The sequence below is a fragment of the Orbicella faveolata genome, unplaced genomic scaffold, assembly GCF_042242905.1.
Source record: "Orbicella faveolata isolate gen_17 unplaced genomic scaffold, um_ofav_v1 contig_3, whole genome shotgun sequence".
Lineage (NCBI taxonomy): Eukaryota > Metazoa > Cnidaria > Anthozoa > Scleractinia > Merulinidae > Orbicella > Orbicella faveolata.
The window spans coordinates 16,842,387-16,860,860 of record NW_028301558.1 but is presented as its reverse complement, the minus strand read 5'-3'; the positions used below and the strand labels follow the sequence as shown (position 1 = coordinate 16,860,860).

At 39.6% G+C, this 18,474-nt stretch overlaps 2 protein-coding genes across 3 annotated transcripts; one reads left to right on the top strand and one right to left on the bottom strand.

Moving 5' to 3' along the window:
- The first annotated feature begins 1,553 nt into the window (after positions 1-1,553).
- Positions 1,554-7,162, top strand: LOC110061822 (uncharacterized). Its single transcript, XM_020768687.2, has 4 exons — positions 1,554-2,025; positions 4,169-4,418; positions 5,726-5,842; positions 6,581-7,162. Exons 1-4 carry the CDS (start codon positions 1,558-1,560, stop codon positions 6,829-6,831), a joined length of 1,086 nt encoding a protein of 361 aa, XP_020624346.1. The 5' UTR covers positions 1,554-1,557; the 3' UTR covers positions 6,832-7,162.
- A 1,742-nt stretch (positions 7,163-8,904) lies between these two features.
- On the bottom strand, positions 8,905-18,451 carry LOC110061809 (D-lactate dehydrogenase, mitochondrial-like). Of its 2 annotated transcripts, none has more exons than XM_020768676.2 (12): positions 18,222-18,451; positions 17,575-17,838; positions 17,050-17,191; positions 16,018-16,084; positions 14,183-14,275; positions 13,644-13,749; positions 13,125-13,218; positions 12,731-12,859; positions 12,481-12,608; positions 12,218-12,308; positions 10,868-10,979; positions 8,905-10,114 (listed from the first exon to the last, which is right to left on the bottom strand). In XM_020768676.2, exons 1-12 carry the CDS (start codon positions 18,336-18,338, stop codon positions 9,946-9,948), a joined length of 1,512 nt encoding a protein of 503 aa, XP_020624335.1. In that variant the 5' UTR covers positions 18,339-18,451; the 3' UTR covers positions 8,905-9,945. The 2 variants fall into 2 exon arrangements, with proteins under 2 accessions (XP_020624335.1, XP_020624327.1); XM_020768668.2 differs by lacking the exon at positions 10,868-10,979 and adding an exon at positions 11,028-11,139 and having other exon boundaries at positions 18,222-18,450.
- Between the last annotated feature and the right edge of the window lie 23 nt (positions 18,452-18,474).

Genomic DNA, 18,474 nt, shown 5'->3' with positions numbered 1-18,474 from the left:
GATTACTTGGTAGTCAAAAAGTGCAAAATGTAACGAAAAACATAACTTTAATTTATGTACAGGTTAGTTTTAAATAATGGCTTTTTACTGAACGTGACACAATCTTTAAGAAGTGGCGTTACCTAACATGACAGAATCGCCTACAATGGCAACACGTAAACACGCGCCAAGTAGGGGCGGTTATTCTGCAAGATCTTGCCAAAGAACGGGCACTTTCTTTTAAGTTTTACGTATGAGAATAGGCTTTAAATTAGAAATTAGTTTAAATGTAGTACTTTCACAATTGCCTCAAGTAGGAAACAACATAGTGTAATATAATTGTGACCAATTCACGAAGCAAGTATAGCGATCGATACGTTGTCCAGTATTTCCTCGGTTTAGCAAACGGGAAGGAACCAAGGAGTTGATCCACCAGTTGAAAACGAAAACCTGGAGAATTAAAGAACGTTTTTTCTTTTTCTTTTAAGATGTTAAAAGAGGCCATCGAACAGAATCTTACAAATGTTTTTCAGTGGACCGAGGAAAACCTCTTTCATGGAAAGGGGGACACTCGATAGTCCAGTTTGTCGTTGAAGTTGGCGTGATCGGTCTGTCCAGTAGCTGGGCCGGGGCAAAACACTCCTGAAATTTGGATATCTGAATCATACAACAAAAAAGTAGCCGAGTGTTCTCCCGCCGGCGATGCTTTTCCAGCACTGACTCCGGCAATATCTCTGACTCGTCCCGCTGCCCTAAAGAGAGACTCGTCTGCACTGAAAACGTACGCGAGGATTTCACGAGAATACTGAGTTACCCTGGTAAGACGGGCATGGTTGGTTAGAAGCCCACTTTGGATGAAAAGTGTAGATTACTCATGTTAGTTCCATCTAGTTTAATTGATTCACAGAAAAGCTCCGGGGCGCGTTTCACGAAGTCGTTTCTTTGTGTTCAGTTCAAGCCTTTCCGGAAATTAATGACGGCTAGGAAGGGAGGACGAACAAGAGGTGCTGCCGACTAACTTTGAGACCTTTCGTGATGACCCGGTAATAATTAACCGCAAGGCCTATCGGTAAAAATTTGCTTGCAAAATCGTGGGGCAGATTTGAAAGGTTAAATCTGAAACACAAGTGAAGTTCTGCCGGGTGATCCATACTAAGTGCTCAGAGAGGTGAGCTCAGCGCTAGCGTTCAGTGGAACGATTTGCTCACATGTTAGATCGTCAACCGATCGCGACTTGCGCGTGACTTCTGTAACCTCGGACAGGTTTACTGCTCTTCCCATTCAGGTAATGTACACCCCCCTTCCGCATTTTAGCTAGATGACTTTACAATACGCACATACATTGACTGGTCTAGATTTTGAATGTAAACTCCTTCTTTCCCACTGACTTCTTGTGATCTGTTCTTATTGGCTGAAAATTGACAGAATTCAGACGTGACAGCTTGGGAAAAGTAAAATTTGTTTTTGCCTTAGCTGTACAGTGAATAAAAAACAGGCGTTGTTTGGGCACATTTGTCCCGTCGAAGCCAACAACTTTAAGAGTATGAACATCCGGGAACTTTGGTCACGTGATGCAACATGCGTGCGCACAGGAAACGCGGAAAGTCGCTTCGTAACACGCAAGTTTTTATCGCAGTTTCCCTTCTGATGAAAGAAATGGAAGAAACCTTTGCAGAAAGTGGAAGTGAGAACTTCGTTAAGCAGAGAAACCATGCCGGACCATTACCGAGGGGTCTTTATGACCTGTTTCTCAGTTGTATTCGCGCGCGCTCCGCAGCCACCCTCCCACGGTGGCAATGTCCTTGGCCGAGTGGACCTGATTTGAAAGCGGCCGGTTTCCCGAAACCAAAAGGTGGCGTTACTAGGCGAGAAAAGTTTAAAAACTGGGCTGAACGCATGGATGTACGCTTCGATTCTGAGGCTAACCGTGAAGTACTTGTTTACAAAAGAACTGGGAAGATAATAGTGCCTGTAGAAGACTTTGAGGCAGTTGTAAGTAAAGTACATTCAGAGGGGCATTACGACGCTAAGAAGACATTCTCCTTGGTAAGATTTTTATCTCATGGATTGTGATAATTATGATAGCTACTTCCCTTTTAAGTTGATAGAGAATTTAAAAACAAGTTGAGAGGATGTTTGGTTTATTTTTGTTATAAACTTGTAGTAACTAAAACGACATCATTTACATCATAATCGAACTTAACTTGGACGTGATTATCAAGTAGCAACTCTCTCTCCCCCAGGTAATCCTTGGGCATTTGAAGTTTTGAACTTTCGTCGCTTGTTCCATCCCTGGGCTAAAAAGGTGTTCAAACTTTACAGTTTTAGCAGTTGTTTAAACACCCCATCCCTATGAATTACATTTACATGGTAAAAGAAAAAGTATTTATTAATTTATTTATTTACTTACTTATCATGTAAGTACAAATTCAGTGCTGAATCTATAGGACAGTGTTAGCGCATAAACTTATAGATTTAATAACTTAAATCTAACAGGAAATAAAAATACACACTTGAACACCCACCTTGAGCATTTTCACTCTTTCTCCAGTTGTACTAATGAAATATAAGCTTAAAGGGGATTACCATTTTACAATCAAATGATAAGCTTATCTTCAAACATGAGTACATATTCCCCCTGTAACCCTATGTGAAACCAATGCAAAATCTCCCCCCTCCCTGTGGGCACAGCAATGTGTCAAATGCCTTTGGTGGGGGGGGGGGGGGGGGGAGGGTTGCAGATGTTTATAATCTTTGAGTTGGATCGCTACATTATCACTTATTATTACTACTAGGCAGCACACCAAAATGCGTGAAAAAGAGTTTTATTATCCGATATTTTGTTCCCCCCAAAACAGACTTTAAGCCATGTTTATTTTTGTGCATGCCCAGGAGTACTAAGAGGACCACATCTTATGTGAAAACCTGTTCCCTAGAATACAAATACTGTGGGATATTAATTTTGTACTCATTTCGCATGTTATTTGTACTTTATGGAGTGTGGTTCCAAGGGTGAAAATTTAGTGAGTTTCAAATTCAATATTTTTGACTAGCTAGCTGCACTGCAAGCAGTTAGCATTTTTTATGAAGACTCTGTTTTCTCTGAGCTTATTTCTATTATTGAGTCTAGTTATATTAATAAAATTACTGAAAGATGTACCAACAGTAGTACATCCTGTTTTGTTAATTACTTTGCATTTGTTTTTGTTATATACAGGTGATTAAATTTAACAGGGATCCACCTGTTAGTTTGAACATGTAGACTTCCTGAAGCATTGCAACCTATTGCAGTTCCTGAATTTTAAAATTTTACACTAAACAAAAATTGAGCGATTCTTTTAAATGGTGTTTTTGTCTATTCCTTTCACTAGAGGTTGTCCTGAATACTAGCTTTCAGACTGTTTGACAGTTTTGTTGAGAAACAAGTTCAATAACTTCAGATTCACCTTAACGTCCATTGATTGTCAGCTGATTTATTGCACACTTCCAGAAAATATCCATACTTCTTGCCCCCCCCCCCCCGCCCCCCCCCCCCCCTGGAAGGGATCGGAATTTCCTGGGGGTGGGAAGTTCTGTAAGACAAAAAAAACAATGAACTGTGTGAAGGTTAATTGGAATTTCCAGAGGGGTGTTGGGGGAGGGGGGGGGGGGTTCTTATAAAAAATCCCTTCTGTAGGGGAGGTATGGATATTTTCTGGAACGATAGGTACATTACTAATCATCTAATTTACATATAGTTAACACTGATTTTAATGCAGTTTGATTGTACATGTATGTATTTTTATTAGCTTTATATAGTTAATGATGTCATAAATGTTACTTTCACTCACAAATTTGTTTAGTGATTGTCCACAATTCAATCAAAGGTTAGCTTGTATTACACTCCCCTCACAAGTTTGAAGAATGAATCAAACTTCTCCATGTTTACCCAGTTTGAGGTATCGTCTTGTATGCAAAATTGCACAGTCACAACTTACTGATGAGCTTGTGTTGTACAAACTGGGCTGCATATTGTATAAGCATGCATACTTTCCACTGGTATTATGTACTTTGTTTTAACAATGATAGTGGCACGTAAATAAAAAGCATGAGATTCAATGAAAAAAAAAAGTTAGAATAAACTAAATCGTTATGAAACTACATGTATTTATCAATATTATTGATTTGATTTATCACATAAAAATTTCAGATTCAAGAAAAGTACACAGTGGGTCACAGGGACTTTGGAATTGACAAGAGCATCATCAGCATTGTGGTAGAAACATGTCCTGGATGTCTAATGAAAGCCAAACTTTATAATGGGATCAAAAATGGAGACAATGACCCATTGGAAAATGGCAGACTACCTCACGTAACATACAATGGAAAATTCTCAAGTGATGCACGATCCATGGTTGCTAATGTCCCGGACAATAAGTGCATATGGTTTGATAAGTCAGGTACAGCCATCAGTTTACAGATCATGTGTAATTATCTGGATTAATGCATGTACCACTCTTACTAATCATAAGGCTGTGGTCTAAGAAAAATTACAAGGAGCCCAAAAGTTCCTAAGCATGAAATCCTGGTACTTAATATATGAAAAGAGTAAGTTTTTCCAGTTGCCAAAAGGTAAATTTTAAAGTTAGCTGTCTCTGGTACCCAGGTGCCTCTAGGGCACAGCTCTGAATCATTTCATGGGAGTGCTGATTTGATTGATTGGAAAAGGTAAATCTGTGCTTGGGCCAAACTGGCACACACTTCCAGAGCTTATTTTGGTTTCTATAGCGATTGAGGCAACTAAGAGTAGTTAATACTACAGTTGCATGACTAAACCTGGATAGAATGCTTAAGCCATAGTAGTTCCAGCTTCCATTCCCTCCCCACTCAGTATATAAATTTGGCCCAGTAAGGTGAACACTTTAGTGGTACCTGCTTGTACTCCTGGATTGAGATACATGTAGTCAAGTGCCTCGTCCAAGACAGGCTTGTAGCCAGAATTTGAAAAGTGGGCCACCATCCAAAATGTGCTATAGGGCCTGCTCAAGTGAACAATTTATAGGGCAACATATGAAAAATAAAACAATTTTCTATAATAAGTGGCCATCCACAGGGTGCCTGGATGGCCATCTGGCTAAAAGCCTGGTCCAAGATCACCACAACAATGATCCTATCTAGATAGCACTTAATATCTGAAATCCAATTGATGCACTGACATGTACCACTACAAATATTAGCCCCCAGACCTCCTATGTTGAGACTGGTTACTGTTTGTCAGAATTTTTGCTAAACTTTGTATAATGGTTACAAATTAATCCATTAACTTGTGCAGCCTGACCTACACTTTTCAAGGAAGGGTGGCTCTTTACATGTAATTAGTAAGAATAATGAAGTTTTTGTCCACAAGTGGCCAGTCAGGTACAAAACTAAAGCAGGCACTCTGATGTCACATCTTGGCAAAGTGCATTCCCCACATCATAATTATGGTTGTTCCACTGTAATTACATATTTGTAGCAAGGTTAAGCATCTCCTCTATATTGTACATGGTGCCACTTGCGGCAAGGTTTAGTACCATTTCTACTAATAAATGGTTCTGTACGGTTACATGTGATTTGTGTACTTGGCTGTATATAGTGATAATTTATGGGAGACTCGGCAGCCTGTAATTACAATGATTATGTCTCATCACCTAACGAGATTGCAGCTGCATCAGAGAGATCAGTGAATTGCCTCGTGAATTTTCTCTTGTTATCATTTCTCCGACAGCCCTTGCAGTAAGTCTGGATTTCAACAGTAAACTCCAGGGTTTGATAAATGAGCTAAGAGGAGAGTATGGAGCTGTTCTGCGGGGAAACAAAGATGCCAAGGATAGGCTATTAAAGAGTGAGTGTATTGATACTCAAGCCTGTAGTGTTACTCTTAATGAGACATTTAATAGCATGTTCTGCAGAATGAGAGGATGTGGATGTGAAATAGCCTGTTGAATTGGTATATATATTGCTGATACCAAAAGCAAAGATACATGTAAGACCGAAGGGAGAGTCTGCAAGAAGTGATTAGATTTCTAATATTATTATATTTTTTTGTTAATAATAATATTATTAAAAAAAAAATAATAAAATTATTATTATTAATATTATTATCATTATTATTATTATTACTATTATTATTTACTTATTTATTTGTTTATTTATTTATTTTATTTATTTTTTTGGTTACCAATTGACCAACTCAGGGGTTTCATTACCGTTTTCAACGGGAGGGCAACTGGTTTTCACAGGTGGACAAAAGTTTTTGAACAGAACTCCTTTATGAGAAACTCTTTCCTCTAGATGGTCAAACCAGGCAGGCAAAATCATCCTCACAGGTCTGGCCCATAATGAAACCCCTGTGGCAGCTGGTGTGCACTTTTATCAGCTTTTTCTGACTACATGGATTGTGCCTGCTTGTCGTAGTCCACGGAAGTTTTCATTTGTTTTACTACCTCTGCCTTAATGTCAGTGTTCGAATAAGTGTTAGGGCAAGGGCTGGGGTTAGGGTTTAGGTTGGTGTCTGACTGTGTAAAGTAATGTTACTGTTGGTGTGAGATGTTAATGCAAATATTCTTTCCTTTCCCTCTAGAAATATCCATTACTCAATTTATAATAAAGGAACACAGGAATTCGGCGCACTTATCAGCGGAAATACCCGAGTACAACCAAACCTTTATCGATGATATGAAATCCCTTCTGGAGAGCTACAGAATGCTTGGGAAAGAACAATTGTTTGTTGCGGACATGCAACTTCTTGGTGAAGCTTACAGAGGAGAAGGCTACACAGACTTATTTCTGCAAAGTGTGGAAGCGCTCATACGTTCACTTCTATCCAGATAGCAATTGCTGAGCGATTACTAGTTGTGATGTGACCAAACGGTTTTCGGTAGAAATTAAACTCGCCTGATAAGACAACGCCATAATGTCAGCAGAAAGCGAAGTTAGTGTTCAGTGTTTAAATGTTTGTAATATTGTATATGTTAATATTCAGTCGTTAAGAGACCTTTTTCATGACCCTGGAATGTAAAAACGCGTTCACACTTCCCTTTGTGTTTGTTTGCCCTTTATTTGCTGATGAAACCTTTGGAGTGTGTTGAGGTAATCAGAACAAAGTGCTGCCCTTGTCAGCCAATGAGATGTAAAGCCAACAAAATAAACTTGTTTTGTTTAACTCGCACAATTCCACCTTACCTACAGGTACGTGTTACTGCCATTAAACCACATTCCTTACAAATTAGCTTAAACAACTTCACGGCAGCTATACTGGTGCTCCTAACACCTCGCCTATCTTCTTCGCGCTCTGTTGCGCATAAGACCGCACCTTAACGTGGTGGGGAGGTTTGCGTGCCTTAGTGACCCTGGAAGCTATACCAGCTGGGACTGCAGTCCCTGGTAGGTTCAACCTTGCTAAGCAGGTTCCAGGTGAAAGGTCGGACGAACTACAGCAACTGACCCTCCGTGTTGAGGGTTGGGCGAAGGGCCACTAACCCTTCCCTGTAAAACACCTCGCAAATTATTACGGAACCCGCGGGGTAAAGGGAAGAGACGGCTGAAATTCAGACTATGTTCCCAGGCAATAGGGAAAAACTGACCTTTTTATTTGAAAAGAAGTTCCTCACGCTGGAAAACATTTATTTTATCCGAACACCAATTTGGCTGCCCAGACGTCATGGGAGAGCGCTCTACAGACTGACTAGCCAGCAGAACAGGTGGAATTCTGAGTGCACTAACACGAGACATTCAATGTGAATAGAGTCTGAATAGTTTATTGAGGATGCGTCAGTCAGTCATCTGATGCAGATGTATTCCACCTTATAATATACTCTGTATCTTTGTCAGGTTCCAACAATTAGAACTTGTGCTACGCCAGATACGAAAACACTATAGCTAAAAAGCCACCCTTTAGTTGGTGGAAACGTATTCCTCGTTTAATGCGGTAGCACGAGACTCGAGGAAAGGGTACAGCATCAATAAGGTAGAGCATTTTACCATGTTATAACAGAAGCTAACGTCCCATGACACCCCTCAAGCCTCTCCATCGTGCCGTCGGAATTTTATTTTTTGACTAATTTGTCCCTAGGTCGTCAGAAATTATATTTGGAAAGAGCAGACTGTGAAGCGCGATACACAAATGTGGAGCGCAAAGCGCGTGTCCAAAAAAATCGCGCTTCGCGTTTGTGTATCGCGTTTCGCGCTTTGCCCCGCTAACTATCAATCTGATTGGCTTCTTAGCAGTCTATCGGTTGATAGCCTTCGAAGAACGCGAGTTTTCAGGCGTCACTGCTGTACATGTAAAGTCATCGATAAACACGTAAACCCGTCTGAATAAACGCCATCGATTTTCTCTGTAGCTAGATCAGTAACTGGGTTTTCAACTTGGTCGATTTTGTTGTCTCGTTTCGTTTCCTTTTCCGCGAACGCCCTCGCGTTTTGCGCTCGTTTATGGTGTTGGCGCTCTGTCTTGGCAAACCGCCAGCTCGTCAGACTCACTGTCAGAGGTAAAATCCTCTCTTATGATTGATAGCAAGTAATTATACTGTAACAAACCAGAGCCCAGTGTTAAACTCAAGAACGTGTTTTGAAGATTTTGTAGTTACAAACATTTTCAAAACATTGGCCAGGGTTATCGGGCGGGAAGCGAAACCCCTTTTTGGGTGGCTTTATTAACAGAATGTACCCTAGCCTGGCATGCGAGCAGGCTCACCTTCGACTTAAGCATGAGGGGCGAAGAGTGCAAGTCTCCGAGCAAAGCAATCTGGCGAGGAGGATCGAGTCGGGTGATGAGACCTCAAGAAACGTGAGCCTGCTTGCAGGCTATAAAAGTTCTCTTTCGTATTGATCTTGTTACAACTACCCTACTAGCAGAGCCGGCTCTGCCAGCAGGGTATGTTACAACCAGACCGCCGTGCCGGGTTTCCCAAAACTCATTCATATTTATTAATTTTGACTTTCTACAAGATTTTCCTGTTTGTTTCCCAATTCTACTGAAAGTGTATGATTATGCACTGGGAAAATATATCTTTGTAAAGCATACAGGATCGAATTAGAAATTTAATTATCTTCACCTATTTGCTATTAGGATCATTAATGTTGATGATTCATACACGTCTAGTACACGCCTGAAGTTCTCAATCTACTTTACAGAATCTAGATAATTTACTTTCTACCTAAAATCATAAGATCTGTCTCTAAGGCATGACGGCTTATTTGCGGAAGTAGTGCATGCTATATTCTTGGTATAAAAAATCTTTAGATTTGAATTATATTATCATATACAGTTAATTTTAACCACTGACCAGCGCTACAGGCGTTTCACGACAGCAAAGTCTTTACAAGACATTTCAATTCAAATCAAGGAGATTTGTAAGTATACATCTTATATGAGTTATTCAGACATGTAAGCTAAAGAGTTAAAACTCTTCATGAAATGACCCCAGCGACGGTTTACATACGGTATCAATATAAAGCACTTTCAAATTTCCAAATCTTTGTAGGGTATTTGCCACCAACCGGGATTTGTGAACTAACAAAAAGCGACATTCTCCATTTATAAAATAAAAAGCCAGTCAAATGCAATGATACGTCATACCCGTGTCACATAACGTCATGCAAAAAGAAGGCACAACCAATCACAGCGCGCGTTATGCGACCAAAATGTGATAAAAACAGCATTCAACTTACTTTCCAATCTAAAGCGAGAACCAGAGAACAGGCTTCGTTCTCTGGAAGCAGATAGGACAACTAGAATAGGCTGAAGTAGGATTAAAAATTAGCAAAAGCCTAATTTCTTTATTTCTATACGATTTTTACTGCTAATTTTAACGTAGAAGCGTTCTGACCTTAGTCCCAATAAAAAAAAAAACAGAATACAACCGAAGGACAAATCAAGAAGTTTCTCTGGCTTTCCAGAAACGGGCCCCAGACCTTGATTTTTACAACAAAGTTGTTTTTTCTCTACAAAAATACTTTTCCAGGGTTCAGGATCCCGTTAGGGTCCAACAAGTTTTTTATTTCTTTCATCACTTGAACTCCAGTTGGGCCGATCTCCTCTGGTAACAGGGCTTGCTTGCCACACCCTATCCCATGCTCTCCAGTACAGGTACCTCCCATGGCCAAGGCACGTCTGGGTTGAGAGAGAGAGAGAGAAAAGAAAAACACATTGAATTGATAATAGTCATTACAGGGTCGGTATGCTAATCCAGTCTATCTGGCGTGCTTTAATTACGTGATATTACCGTGAGAGAAACCAGGTCACGACAGACTGTTTCACGCAGCCACGTCTATAGACGTAGCACTTCAGTGCGTACCAACAACAGCACCATAGTGAGGTTTGGGTGGACGTTTTTGTACAGTTCTCGTCTTTTGTCGATCATGGCCTTGACTCGGCGCCATTGTTCGCTGGTCTATTCTTGCACGAGAGTTCTATCACGATTGCCGTTCTCTTACTGACTACGCTGCTCACTATCTATTCTGTGATAAATAGTGAGTAGCGTAGCAGTGTACGGTTCTTTACAAAATGGCGGCCGCTTCTTTGTATTTTCGAAATGTCTGTGACGAAGATTCAGATAAAGTTTTGAACGACTAGTAGATTTTTAGATTATTCGCTCTTGATTTCTACGGGTGATAGTTGACTTGCGCTGCGCCCTCGTCAAGTTCGTCAACTATCACGCCATGAAAATCTCAAACTCGTAATCTAATGGTTTAATAGAAAGGATGAGTGCTCGAAAAATTCGCTGTTTTGATCTAATTAGTGGGTGGTGATTGATGCTTCATGGCTCACTCTTTTCTCGCGTTCAGCAATCAACTAAGAAAATTGAGCTGAGCAACGGCCATTTGGCTAGAAACTAGTTCCTTGATTATAAAGAGATGAACCTACCTGGATAGTCTGTCTACAAATTCTTTTGCTCTCTTTAATTCCTCTTCGCATTCCAAATCAAGAGGAAGCACGCAGTGGAAATTTCCATCTCCTACATGCCCCACAATTGGGGCTGAACCAAAAAAGAATAAAGAGCTAATTAATCGACCGTGATTCTTACCTTCCTAATCTCAGGGTGAATTCCTTTGCATTCCGGAGTTCTTCCTCGTCGTCCGGTTTTATGGGAATAAAACAATGGAAGTTCCCATCACCCACGTGCCCAACAATAGGGGCTGGAAATGAACGAGTGCAAGTAATATTAAACACCAGGAAAAAATTTGAAAACGCAGCTTTATTTCTACGGTTAGGCCTACCGTCCACACCAATCCGTCACGAAAACGGAGCTTTTCGAAAACGCTCTTCAAACCGGAGAAATTTGAAAACGCCGGCTTTTTGTGTGGGCGGAAAACGTTTTGAAAACGGAGCTTTTCGAAAACGATAACGTCACAATAATTATTTGACTTCCCTGACCGAGTTTTCCTCAAACACAAATCCAAAATGACTGGTAATTGTTGCATTTTCAAATTCCTCTGGCGTAGTGTGGACGGAAAACATTTGATGCGTTTTCAGAGTGAAACTTCCGTTTTCAAATTCCTCCGGCGTAGTGTGGAGAGGCCTTAAACACTAGAATTAAGAGAATTAAGAAACTCGCAAAACCTCAAGGGTTTAGACTACATTGTTTTACGGGATGCGGACTACGATATCTTAGTTCCTAGATTTTAACCCGCTCATTTGGAGTTTTTGCAGTTTTGTAATCGTTATTTAGTCTTTCCTGCTGGACTGTCTGTTTTCTGTAGGAATTATTCTGTCACGGTCTGTGTCATCACAGTTAGGTCCAGATAGATTCAATCTTGGGTCTCCGTCTGTTGCATTTAGTGTTTGGCGAGTGCCTAAACCATCTTTGCTTCTAACCCGTCGATCGTTATTTTTCTGCGCTAAACGCCATCGCCGGGAAGAAAAAACAGAAACGATATCTAGTAGATGACACTACGGCTAGCTAGAGTGGAAACTTAATCACAGCTGAATATCTTGGGCCACCTTAATCATAATCCTCGCGCGCTGTGGCCAGTTTCCGCATTCCAACTTTTGTTTTTCAAAGCATTGAATCAAGGAATAACTGCAAAAAAAGAGAGAGTATTGCCAAGGCCTTGATGAAAGGAAACTTGTGATTGACGAGTTGATTTGAGTACATAAATTAAGTGTTTTCTTGCATGTACTCTAACTTCACGACTGGTACAATTGCTTACTTGCAATACGTGTATTTATCTCCTGGAACAACGTATCAAAACGACTTTATATTTCTTTACTAACCAATTAAGTTGGAAGTTATGATGTCTTCCTTTGTTTCCACAATTATTTCAGGCAGCCTCGAGATTGGAACACAGACGTCTGTTGATACTCCCTAAGCAAAGAACACACAAAAAAATATATGTGTGTATAAGTGACATAGGACGTATGTTATATAGCGATATTTATTATCCAACTGCAGCGAATACTGTCCAAATAACAGTACAAATGTACAGCGATATTGTACAGTAGAAACCCTGTACACCATAAAATAACTTGTACATTACCTTACAACCAGGTCTAAGAGCCATGTCAGCATACCAAGCGTTATGTCTCGCTTTCCACAATTTGTTTCGTTCCTCCAGTTCAGTGGCCCACTGAAATTTAGAACCACCATTGCTTTCGATGATCTCCCCTAAAAATGAAGTAAACTAACATTACAGTTTTGCACACATTTATACTGAGAACTTGATGTAGGCTTAAAAGTGCACCGTTATTGTCTACTAAGCCTGAAGTCATTATTGGCCCTCATCTGACCTGCAATAGAGGCTTGTTCCTTGACTCCATTTTCAGATCCTTGAAACTCCAAGAACAGGGTAGGAGTTACGGGGTAGTTCAACCCTGAAAACTTGTTACAAGCATCAATCTGCACATCATCTAGAAACTCTACAAGACAATAACATGAATTACTTATACTTGGTCCAAAACATTCCAAACAGTGTTTAATGAAGTGGTCCAAGTATGGAAAATAAAAGGGGTAATATAACTTGTGATTTTCTATTTCAAGCAGCCAATAAGAAGATTACTATTTTGTGATCATCAACACTCTTTTCAGCCACTAGATTATATGAAATTATTTTTAAAAATATATTAATATTTCTTCAATTATTTATTGATCTACTTCAATATTAAATCATTACTATTAACCTACCAATACGAGCCATCGGAATGCCGCTCTGTAGAATTTCTACCACAGCATCAACAGCAGACTTCACGTCAGAAAATGAAGACACTCCAGATGCTGTCTGCAGTTGAGATTTAACAATCAAATGTAGACTGTAAATACTAAATTGTACAAAAAAAATATATTCTTTTCTTTTCTAGATCATATTGTTTGCTGTCTCATTTTCAGTTATTGGAGGCAAGAAGATTTTGACAAAATATGTCAAACCTTACATGCACAATTGCATGTAAATTGTTATAACAGTACTTAGTACCTGATGCTAACTCAATATCAGTTATCTCAAACTCCCTGCTGTATTGATCTCAAATCATTTTTCCTTGGAAATATTTTTTTCAGTCACTTTCTATCTTCTATCTACTATCTTGAACCCCACAACATCCTAAATATTTTTTGTTTCCCAGCTCGAGATAGCGGCATTCAACTGCGAATTGTCTCTTCATAAGAAAAGTAACAATGAAATACAGTATCATAAATTAACATCATTACCGATTCTGGTATCCCATACAGCCTCAGGGTCACCTTCGTAATAATTCCCAAAGTACCCTCTGAACCAACAAACAGGTTTGTCAAGTTGTATCCTGCCGACGTCTTTCTGTGAAAAAGAAAAGATATATATTTTATTTATCAATAACAATTTCTTTATATAATCTCTGACTATTAAATTGCTAAATAATGTATATCTGGCAGACAGACTAAACCTGCCATCACTGTGACAGTGCATCTTTAAATGCCTTTTATTCTTGTTATTAAAGTTAAGTCAATACATAAAATGCTTGCAAAATCAAATTTTAAGGGAATTACATACATGTATTAAAGTGAGATTTGATCATAATCACATGCGATCTGCCATGCAGATAATACTCTCAACTTCCAAGAAAGTGTTGAATGCTTCACTCTATAGCTGGCTACCTTACTTCAAGTTAGGATGAATTAAGCCAAGCAATACACCCTGCAGAGGGGGCATTCGAACAGATCTAGATAACCTCTGCCCTTACCACTTATTGCAGACCAATGATTGACAGTACCTTGTCCGACGTCCTTCCCCAGCTGTATTGATGACCCTTCCATCTGCCAGAACCACTTCCAAATTCATAACATTCTCTCGCATTGTTCCGTACCTGATAAAAAAGTAAAGAGTTAAATACATCATGTACTTAACAAATAAAGAAGCCCCGACTGTGCTATGTTCTGTTGTAAAGCACGCAGGAAGCGGTAGAGCACGAAAGAAGTGTAGGGGAAAACACGAGACGTAGTCGAGTGTTTTTCCCTACTTCTTGAGTGCTCTACCGCTTCCTAAGTGGTTTACAACAGAACAGAGCACAGTCGAGGCTTCTTCATTTGTTTTATGATAAAGAATCAGATAATTTCCCCACGCATTCGGCTGAATTTTCAAACCAAACTTTATTTTCCAAACGAGCAAAAGTGGCATCAGCCGTGCACTGTTCTCTGATAAAGCACGCTAAAATAAGCCAATCACAATCCTTGTTAGAATTGTTCAAATAATTTGATTGACTAACGAAGCGACAGCTGTCAATCACAAACTGGACTTCAGCTAAGCTTTCAGTTTCGAGAAGTTTGAGCGGCTTTCGAGAGAAGAACGATGCCTTCAAAGTTCGCTTTTAAGTTAATTTTTAATACGGATCTCAAGGCAGGTAAAGGTTTATAGTCCAGAGGAATCCGGCCGTATTGTGGCCCATGAAAACGAGCACTTTTCCAGTGGAAATTACGAAACGCGGAGCTCAAAGCTTGTGGACGAAAATGCGAAATGCCAAGTTGAATTTGAAAGGAGCTGCAGTTATTTACGGCTTGTAGCCGCATGCAGCAAGATTGCCCGAACTAGCGTAAAAGTTAGAAAGACTTAACGCCACTGGTTCTACTTCGAGCACAGAAGAGAATATCAGAGCAAGTTTTGCACTGACCACTCGTCGGTTTACTTCGTTGAGATGACCGGAGAACGAGCGTTACTACACTGCATGTAAGTGTTGTTCGAGCAAATGAGCATTTTTAATTGTAAATTTACAAAAATAAAGCTTCTCATCATAAACAGAGACAGTTCAATTGTTTTCTGTCGTTGTTTTACTTCTTAGTATAATTTCTGCCTTCGTAACAAAATTAATGTCTTTATCGAAGCACTGTTTAGGTTGAGAATTTGTGTATTTCGCCACAGCTGAACATGTTTTGTCGGCGGGAATCTAGCAAAACTTGTTATTTTAGTACAGTTTTAACACTACTGTTGCTAACAATGGTCTCTGTGAGCCATATTTACTGCAGAAAAATAGCTCGCTTCCAGTGCGTTTGTCTGAGTCACAGGGGATGTTTAATTTGGGTCAAATTTGTCAAAATTCCGAAGCAAAAATTTGGAAGCCAACTTACCGTCATCAACCCGTGCTCTGTTCTCTGATAAAGCATGCTGTTTCAGCCAATCGGAGCGCGCGTTATATGGAAACTTTATTATAATTGTCAATAATAAACACTTGACTTTTTGTATACAAAATTGACAACTTCTGAATCAATAGTTCACCTGACCACTACTGTTTGATTTTGTTAAGAGCTCATTCTAAATGTAATTTAGCAGAATTAAAAAGAATATCAGACTTGTTTGCAACATTTTAAACTAAAAGCTAATTTAAAGCGGTGCTATTATAATTATTAAAACACAGAAGTACTCCATTGCAAGTCAACCATCTTTAAACTTTCAGCCATCATAAAAAGTTTGATCAAAAATAGGATCTAAAGTACATACAAAGAGTATCTTAGTTCGACGCATTTTCTTTAGGACCAAAAATGTGGTCATAATAAGAAGGTGGTTGCATTAAGGGGTAATCATAAGGTAAGGTTCCATTGTATCAGTTTTCTATACCTGACTGCATTTGTCCCTGATGCACTTGTAGAAGCCATACCACCCAAACTAGCATCTGCTCCTGGATCTAGAATATTTACAATTTTAATTTATAAAATTAACAGTGCTGTTCAAATACACAAACTAAGACACCGTTTTGTATCATCCATTACGTTAAAGCTCGGGCAAGATACATAAAAGGTTACGCCGACTCACAGTTTCTCTGTCCAAATGCGTAAGGGTGAATTAAACGCTGGAGACAACTTTACAATAGACGCATCCCATTAGCAAGGTGGGGGATTAGAATATACCAGAGATGTAAAGTTGTAAGCACCAGCCTGATGGGCAACTTGGACTGCTTTAATGTACCTTTCATGAATGCTAGCTATAGAAAAACACTGAGGAGGTAATAAACAACATGGAAGATGGATGGTCAAGACTGGAAAGACTGACAGAGATGGATTTTAGAGACAAGACAGATCTGAAAAAAACATTCAGGCTAATAGTGAATTGACACTATGATGAACACATTAAGGAGTGGTTCTTGGCTGACCACTTCAAAAAGGTGTCAGTCTGTGCCTTAAAGTGAGTTGACAGTTACTAAGAGAAACAAATGAAATTCAGTCAGGATCAATGACACAGCCATGTCTGCATTTGGGAGATGGCCATCTTATGGTGGTGTCCAGCAATGAAACTGTACATCATACAATGCGCTATAACCATGATCTGTAAGTTGAAGTACATTGAAGCTACAATCCATATTTTGAGCCTGGTAGCTCATCAGGCCATTGGCAACTACTGTAGGAGTATTTCTACTTTCCCCTAGATGGGATGCCGGTTCACCACAGGGTGAAACCCAGCATTAAATTCCCTTGTACCCATTTATACACCTGGGTGGAGAGAGGCAATGTGAGAGTATTGAAAAGAGTTTTACCCAAGAATACAAAACAATGACCCTGGCCAGAGCTTGAACCCAGAGCCCTGAGCACTAACCAAGAGGCCATAACACTATACTAATAACATTACTTTATTTATGGTTAGTAACAAACATACCAACAGGGAACCACAGTCCTGTGTCTCTCACATAGTTATTAAGCTGGTTTCTTGTAACACCTGCTTGCACTGTCACATCAAAGTCCTCGGCATTAACCTCTAGTATCTCGTTCATTTTTGTCACATCCACACTAACACCACCCTAAAAAAATAAATGACCCTCTTAAATTTACAAAAAGTAAAACAGTTTGCCAGTATCTTGTTCAGAGATCCTTGGCAAGATGTTCGTATCACGAATTTGATTTTCATATCTCAGCTTATTAAGATCTTGCCAAGATCACAGCGAGACTGAACAAGATCTCAGCTGCTAAAATTTTGAGGAAAAGCTAGGCCAAACCTTGCCAAGATCAGGGTAAGATCTCAGTAACTAAAAACTCACCATCTGTGGCAAGCTTGGGTGCTGAATATCACTAATAGCAAGTCACAATTACTGTAACAGCAAGTCACCAGACAGAATTCAATCTTCCCCTATGATTTGCAACTAAAGCTGAGTTAATTACATAAATTAACGACCACATTCACTACCTTTTTGGCCACCACACCCCCTTCCAGTCCTGTCCCAGATCCAAATGGAATCAGCGGGAGACAATTATCATTGCAAAGTTTTGCCACCTGACAGACTTGCTCTCTGCTGGTGGGCCATACTACGAGATCAGCAGGATGGCACTTGTGGTGAGATTCATCTTTTCCGTGTTGTTCCCTCACAACCATTGCAGATGACACATTGTTTTCTCCAACTATGTCTTCAAAAGCTCTTTTTATGTCGTCATTAACTGGTGAATAGGCAACCTACATACAAGTTACACGAAACGTAACAGGGAATTAACAAATGTAATCATGCGAAACATATGGCAGGCGAATATAAATTTCAGTTAGACTCCTTCTTATAATAATAATAATAATTATCCTTCTGATACCATGCCAGTTCTTTACCCACCCAAACCCCAAGTGTAAGACTAGCGTATATTGTTTCCAAAAATTTCTGCAATGACGTCGCTTTAATTAGACATCTTCAAAACACGAAAATCACCCAAATTTTTTCCAGATCTCTCAGTATAAATCACCAACGAGTTATATTGCAAAACCCTACCATATGCAAGCTTAAGTTAAGCTAACACAGAGATTTGAACATTACTTAACAATAGACATCGATGCGTAAATTATAAGCTTACCTGCGATACTTGTGACGAAGCAGAACTCCATCGAACATGACAACACGCAGGAACAAAGAATCTTCGATCAAGAAACCGACAAACCGGGCGAAGAGCACTTCGAGCAATGGAAGTCATGTTGAATTCAACTACAGAGTTGTGAAGAAGGACAAACGTTTATAAGTGCAAAAAGCACAACGAGACGACCTCCATATTTAGTTTTTTTGTTTCTCCGAGTTACGACCAGTGTACCCTTCGGCCTCAGCTAAACCGT

Excerpts from the sequence above, each read along its gene's own strand:
- LOC110061822 (XM_020768687.2), top strand. The coding sequence starts at position 1,558 with ATGCGTGCGCACAGGAAACGCGGAAAGTCGCTTCGTAACACGCAAGTT. Across the intron at positions 4,419-5,725 it reads CATATGGTTTGATAAGTCAG|CCCTTGCAGTAAGTCTGGAT; the intron begins GTACAGCCATCA and ends TTTCTCCGACAG. Across the intron at positions 5,843-6,580 it reads CAAGGATAGGCTATTAAAGA|AAATATCCATTACTCAATTT; the intron begins GTGAGTGTATTG and ends CTTTCCCTCTAG.
- LOC110061809 (XM_020768676.2), bottom strand. The coding sequence starts at position 18,338 with ATGACTTCCATTGCTCGAAGTGCTCTTCGCCCGGTTTGTCGGTTTCTT. Across the intron at positions 17,839-18,221 it reads CTTCGTCACAAGTATCGCAG|GTTGCCTATTCACCAGTTAA; the intron begins GTAAGCTTATAA and ends ACTTGTATGTAG. Across the intron at positions 13,219-13,643 it reads TGTATGGGATACCAGAATCG|ACAGCATCTGGAGTGTCTTC; the intron begins GTAATGATGTTA and ends TCTCAACTGCAG.